Below are 6739 nucleotides of genomic sequence, written 5' to 3' on the forward strand. Positions count from 1 at the left end.
ATATATATAATTATATTGAATCAATGAATAAAGTTGTTAATTTCCTTAAAATTATATATATTGACATATATACTCACCAATTTTTCTTATGCTTGATGGCGCTTCGTTATATATTTTGACTGTATAAAGGTAGAGATACTTATCCTTATCTCTATAAAGTTGTGAAACAATGCAGTATAAAGGTTTGTTATCAAATGATTTACTGCCAGTCAGGAAAGTAAACTTGCTGCACATTGTACGTGTTAATACGTCAGCGATATGTCTTACGGCGGAATAAACGAGGGCATTTATGATTACGCAAAGGAAAAAGATGTAAGTGAAAGAAAAAGATCAAAGCAAAATTTTAATATCTGAAAATATTAATTTTATGTAAACTTTCTGTAAATATTTTCACATATAATATCTCATAAATATTTCAAAAGTATGTGTTGTTTAATAATGTTAATATTTCCAAGTAATATTTGTAAAAGAAGTTACTTTTTTTTCTAAAAATTTTCTGCGGACAAAGAAGTAGCTAAATTTCATTCAAGTATCGTTTTGTAAGAACTGTTATGAAATGAGTTAAGTGTATGATTATACTAGGCTATTATCGTTGATTTACGAAGCGACACACTCACAAAACCAACCGCGGCAATGAGGAGAGCTATGTTTGAGGCGGAAGTGGGGGATGACGTTTACGAAGAAGATCCTACGGTAAAAGGTAATTAAAAAAAGCATATTCCTTGCGACATGAAAAGATCTCAGGCTAGATTCAAATTAAGAGAGATCTGTAATTTCCGAAATAATTATTACACATTATAAAATGATCACTTTATACGGTGAACGAATGCGATTATACAATTCAGATCGCATTTTAAATCGAAAACAACAAGATATCCAATAAATCACGTGTCAATATATAATCACATAAATATATTCGCTATTTCTTTATATTCAAAATTATTAGTACTCATATTTTACGCAATCAATTAAAATAATTTATCTTTATTTTTCTTTATCTTATTTTTATCTTCTACACACAAGAATGATTCCCTCGCCAGTTTCGATCACGATTTTTTGGACAGCCTATATATTCTATTTAAAGCGCGAAATTTTAGCAGTATAATCCTTTAATCGAATAATTTTATTATTTTCTAGAATTACAGAAAAAAGCAGCGGCGTTGCTTGGAAAAGAAGATGCGCTTTTTGTTAACTCTGGTACTATGGGAAACTTGATTGCTGGTAAAAACTGATAAACAATTTTTGTACATTTCTTCACGATTTTCTTAAACCGATATATTAAAAGATTAACCAAAATCATCTTTATATATTTAATACTCCAAATATATTTAATATAATTTACTTATCACGAAAGAAGCAACTTCTCTTAGCTAATAGAAAAATGGCTTCTATTTTTATTAAAATTCTAAATAAACATACAAATAATTTTAATGAAATAAATTGCCAACACGGGCAACAAATTAGATGTTTAAACATATATGTATTTTATAGAAAATTATAATCGATTTGTAAAAAACGCAGAACTTTTATGCACTTATTAATGCTTCAACCGATTGAAATCATTTAAATAAAAATAAATGAAAATTTATAAATTGAAATATAAGGTTGCAAAAAGCCAAGCGCATTTTGTTCAGAAAAATATGCTCTGTGTCTCCTTTTCCAGTTATGAATCACTGCAACGTACGCGGCAGCGAAGCTTACTGCGGAGACGAATCGCACGTATTTCTTCATGAACAGGCTGCTGCGGCGCAAGTAGCTGGTGTGAATCTTCATACCCTGCCAAACAACAACGATGGCACATTCGATCTAAAGAAACTCGACAGGGCGATTCGCACGGATCGCATACACGAACCGATCTCGAAGTTGGTCCTTGTTGAAAACACAATCAACGGTAAAATAATACCTCAATCGTGGGTCGAGGAGTTGATAGTGGTGGCGAGGAAGCATAATCTCAGGATGCATTTGGATGGGGCGCGATTGTGGAACGCCTCGGTCGCGTCGGGGATCTCGGTGAAGGAATTAGCCGCTCCGTTCGACTCAGTTACTTTTTGCCTAAGCAAGGGATTAGGCGCTCCCGTGGGATCCGTACTCTGCGGAAGCAAGAGTTTTATCGCTGACGCAAGAAGAAGGCGCAAAGTACTGGGTGGCGCAATGAGACAGGTCGGCATAATCGCCGCAGCCGGGCTCGTCGCTCTGGAAGAAACGGTACCGCGATTAGCGGAGGATCACAGAAGAGCATTAGCGATCGCACAGGCGATCAATCAGTTGAATTCTAAAATATTTAACATAAATCTGAAAACTATGCACACCAATATAATATTTATAAACGTGAATGTCGACAATGGCGTTTCTGCTGTGACTTTCATGAAGAGGCTCCATCAAGTAAACAATTTCGATAAAGATGACAAGATCATAATCAGATGCTTGGCTTTGACGGAAACTTTGGTCAGATTAGTACTTTATTACGATATTGATGATTCAATGGTAGATGCTGCCATACGTAAATTAAGATATGTCATCAAACAGTTGGATCCTCAAGTAGAGATTTGAATTTCTTCACAATTTTTCTAAAAAGTGCCAATGAATAAAGATAATTTTCTAAATGTATGTGTAATAAATAAAAATATGTATATATTCCAATTTCCAAAAAATTAAATAATAAACTATTTATTTATGTCATAATTCAATGATTATAAAAATTAATAAAAATATTATGAAAAAAATACAAATATGCTTTGTTTAATTTAATGAAACTTTATTATTTAAATATTTTGATTATTGCCAAATAGAAAAATACAAAAGCTATTTTTCTCAATAGTGTTATTCCAAATAATTCTATCAAATGTTCTTCGATAAAATTTTGTGATCATGTCATTCAAATTGTATATTATATTTTTTTGGCAAATATTCTTTCTTGGCACTAGCAGCATGCATATTTTTCTCAAAATTTGATAAATACGAAACTGATACAAAATTTCCTTTTAGAATTTTGGAGTCTTTCTTTATAGCAGTGTTACATATGTAATAAATTTACGTTATGTTAAATAAATATTAAACAATTATATATATATATATATATATATATATATATATATATATATATATCAATTTTGAAATATACTGTAAATTATATAAATTCTCATGTATATCTATCGAAAAAAAAAAATTCTGAAATAAGAAATTTAATTAATGTTAATTTGATCAAGATTTGAATAATAAAACTGCGCATTAAATATATCAATATGTGCTTAAATCTCCTCATTTATTTTCTTTGTAAGAATACTCTCCTGTACTTCTACAAAGATTCGGGTAAAAGCGCCGATCAATCGCACAATTATTAATTAATGACAAGCGTATAATTAGCGTTGTTGCTGTTAACTTTGAAATGCGTCATTAACAGGCTCATCGTCGTCCTCATCCTCTTCACCCTCGCTCTCGAAGGTATTATCAGGAATATCATATAACCGAATCATAGGCTTATTCGGATCCTTCATTATCAAATATTTGCCGTCCTTCTGTTTCATGCAAATGTCAATGATACATCTCAAAATACCCCATGCGTTATCCATGTTCAGATTGATCTGCGTCGCAAACTCGTTCGGTTTGTACTGCTGCGTACCAAGAATCACATGCTTGCTAGAATCCCGTACTATAGCGCGCGACACGTATCCAAATTTCAGCTGATCCGAACCAGCGAGTAACGCCTGAACCGTCCACTTGGCGAGTTTGCAGGCATTGTTGCGTAATTCATTGGCCAAAACCGCGCCGCGCTGCGTATCCAACTTCTGACGCCACTCGACTCCATTAGCCAGCTTTGAATCCCATTCGTTCAATGCCTTGATCGTTAGAAATTGATTCTCGTTGTTGGGGCCTTGCATCACGGCGTCATGCTCGCATCGAGCGACGAGCACGATGCCGTTATTGAGATCCCATTTGCGATAACGGTAAGCTACGCTTGCCACATCGCTCTCTTCCTCCTCCGAAATGAACGGATTGCCTTCCTCGAACTTGTGGCGCGGCTCGTTCGACTTGAGCACCTGCTGCGAGAAATTGTGATTAATGAAAGTCGCCTCGAGGGCGAGATTCCTCGGCGAATTCAACGAGTTGCCATCGTCTTGCGGTGGCTCAACGCTGGTTTCGTTTACAGTCAACAGATCAAACTCGGTGTTGTCACGCTTATCGAAGAATAGCTTGTCGCCGATCTTTTCGATGACGATGTCCCACGAATAATTGCTGCGCGTGCAACACATTATAGTGGCCAGAATCGCGTCGGTGGCATAAACGTTGCCCTCCGTTTTCGATAACTTACGGACGATAGGATCGTCAGTAGTCGTGACCGTGTGGAAGATACGATCGATTCTCTGAAGCGGCTTTTCACTCTTGACATTCACGCGGTCATACGTCTTGTCGTAATACTCGAGCGAGCCGCAGCACGATATATCCTCGCCATCTTTCACATTGGGCAACGAGAGCTTGGCCAATCGCGGGAAGTCCATCTCCTCGATGGTAATCCAATCAGGTCGCACTGTCACGGAAGCATCTCGAATCTTGATGGGCGGCTGATTCTTGTGATTACGCAGACCTTGCTGTCTACCCCAGCGCTTTGTTTGTCCCTTACGTTCCCGTTCCCGCAACTTGAGTTTTCCTAGCTGTTGCATTTGACTCAACCCACCGCGTTGACCGCCACGACCGCGTAAGTTGCGCTGATTGTGACGGAAACGGCCACGTTGGTATGGCGGTTTCTGCACGCGTGTGGTGTCCACCAAGTGGAAAGTGGTCTCGTCTTCATCGTGGTAATAAGCATATTGACTGCCAGAACCAAATTGCGATGTATATTTATCTGAAAGTTATGCCATTTATACATACATGCAATCATAATATATCACTTGATATATTAATTCTCCATATATAGCATAAAGATAATGTAAAGCAATACTTTGATTGTTATATACAAGTTTTGTGATCTATTTTTTATGAATAAATTAGATTATACTAGACTGATAACAACTAAACTGATATACAGATATATTAAGTTGATAAATATTTTGCTCAAGAAAAGATCTTTACGATATTCTTATAATCTTTTAATGTAATATAATACCAATAAAATGGAAAGTTACAAGAGTACCTATCTTCGGATAAAACAAAAATGGATCTAATGCATCTATTAAAACTCAAATAATTGTATGACCACTGACAATATATGACTTTTATGACAGCGCATCTTGAATATTGCAAATATAATTTAAGAGATCAAGTTATAATATTATGATATACTTATCAAAAAATATTACATTATATATCATTATCCAATCGTATGCATAACTTGCATACTTTACAAAATTCAATCTTGTATTTAAATAAAATGTAAAAAAGAATTATAACAATTATAATTTGATATAGTACATCAAACATGATATACATCTGTCAAATCTTTCATCCCATAATTCACAGTCTTGTTTAAATTTAATCATATAAAAATCTTTCATCGTTAATCAAATACAACATATGCAACGCAAAAAAATGCCAGGGAGACTGTCTGTTCTCAAATCCTTGAGAGTTTTGGATCTTTGAGGTTAAGCAAACCTCAATCAGAAGAGAGACGAGATACGTACTTGGGAACTTTTTGTCCTGGAAGGCCGGCGTCGTCCAGTCGGAGATCTACAACAACGAGAAACGTAAATGAGGTTGTTTATAATGAAAAAGATAACGAGACCTGAACACGGCTCGCACATGCTCACCTTGCCCAACCTGTCGCCCTTCGAAAATGGCTGATAAGGAATGTCCTTAAATTGATCCGGCAGCTCGCACGGGCCCCAACCGTCCGGATTGTGCTGGATCGCCGGCGCGAGGAAATGCGCCACCTCCTCCTTCGGGACGGGATCGTCCAACACCACTACGTCCGCTTCCGTCATATCGTTATTCGATCGAATTTGTCGTGCATCTACACACAAGCCACTCGACGCGACACGACACGACAGAGATCTTCCGCTACCGGAAATCCTGCCCGCGACATCTTGACCGGCAGTGCTGTCAATCTTTTCTTTTCAAAAAATCCTAGCAAATGTCGAGATTATTCTTGGACAATAATAGGAGGTCACATTCGTCAGAGCGTTTTATCAACCAATCAAAATAAAGAGAGACAAGATTTGCGCATCTAGGATCTTTATGTTCTCTAGTTCTATTTGTAATAATCTTGTGCAGTCGAGAAGAAAATTCGTTGACTTGTATCTGTAGGTGCTAAAAAAAAGTAATTATTTATCGATACATACTATATTAATATAGTATGAAATCTTTATAATATTGTATTATTGCAGTTAATTTATTTGAGTTCAGTTTGTATTTCATTGAAGCATTTAAATTCAACTCATTCTAAAAACGAATCTAACCTTAATAAATGTCATTTCGCATTTATTACGTAAGAAAGATTTAATAAACGATTGATTTTTATCAATATTCTAACTAAATTCGATATTTACTGTGGAATACACAATTTGAAAATGCTTCTTTTCATACACATAATTAGGATATTATTTCAGTAGTTTGTACTTGTTGTATAAAGAGAAAAAATTATTTATTGATAATTGAAGATATATATATATATATATATATATTTACTGCAATTTGAAAATGCTTCTTTTCATACACATAATTAGGATATTATTTCAGTAGTTTGTACTTGTTGTATAAAGAGAAAAAAGAGAAAAAATATAATTGAAGATATATATATATATATATA

General features: G+C 35.1%; 3 protein-coding genes and 1 long non-coding RNA gene across 6 annotated transcripts in view; 2 read left to right on the forward strand and 2 right to left on the reverse strand.

The window, feature by feature from the left end:
* The window catches only part of LOC115239702 (L-allo-threonine aldolase), a 3769-nt gene extending 1040 nt beyond the window's left edge, over positions 1–2729 (forward strand). The window contains exons 2-5 of one of the 3 annotated variants that reach the window (XM_029814370.1): positions 210–312; positions 583–700; positions 1138–1221; positions 1664–2729. In XM_029814370.1, coding sequence (XP_029670230.1) covers positions 259–312; positions 583–700; positions 1138–1221; positions 1664–2550 — 1143 coding nt within the window. In that variant the 5' untranslated portion in view covers positions 210–258 and the 3' untranslated portion in view covers positions 2551–2729. Of the gene's footprint in view, positions 1–94; positions 313–582; positions 701–1137; positions 1222–1663 lie in introns of those variants that run through there. The other 2 variants (XM_029814372.1, XM_029814371.1) reach the window with 2 other exon arrangements.
* Positions 973–2095, reverse strand: LOC115239703. The gene is made up of 2 exons (XR_003884668.1): positions 1904–2095; positions 973–1776 (listed from the first exon to the last, which is right to left on the reverse strand). It is a non-coding gene; the product is annotated as an uncharacterized LOC115239703 (long non-coding RNA).
* A 514-nt stretch (positions 2730–3243) lies between the features above and the next one.
* Positions 3244–6018, reverse strand: LOC115239682 (eukaryotic translation initiation factor 3 subunit D). The gene is made up of 3 exons (XM_029814339.1): positions 5742–6018; positions 5616–5661; positions 3244–4840 (listed from the first exon to the last, which is right to left on the reverse strand). The coding sequence occupies exons 1-3, from the start codon at positions 5913–5915 to the stop codon at positions 3375–3377; spliced, it is 1686 nt and encodes a 561-aa protein (XP_029670199.1). The 5' UTR covers positions 5916–6018; the 3' UTR covers positions 3244–3374.
* A 94-nt stretch (positions 6019–6112) lies between these two features.
* The window catches only part of LOC115239683 (ATP synthase-coupling factor 6, mitochondrial-like), a 3489-nt gene continuing 2862 nt past the window's right edge, over positions 6113–6739 (forward strand). Inside the window, exon 1 of the mRNA XM_029814340.1 lies at positions 6113–6250. The gene's annotated coding sequence lies outside the window, so the exon portion shown is untranslated. The remainder of the gene's footprint in view (positions 6251–6739) is intronic.

This window comes from Formica exsecta, unplaced genomic scaffold, assembly GCF_003651465.1.
Source record: "Formica exsecta isolate Colony F162 unplaced genomic scaffold, ASM365146v1 scaffold393, whole genome shotgun sequence".
Taxonomy (NCBI): Eukaryota; Metazoa; Arthropoda; class Insecta; order Hymenoptera; family Formicidae; genus Formica; species Formica exsecta.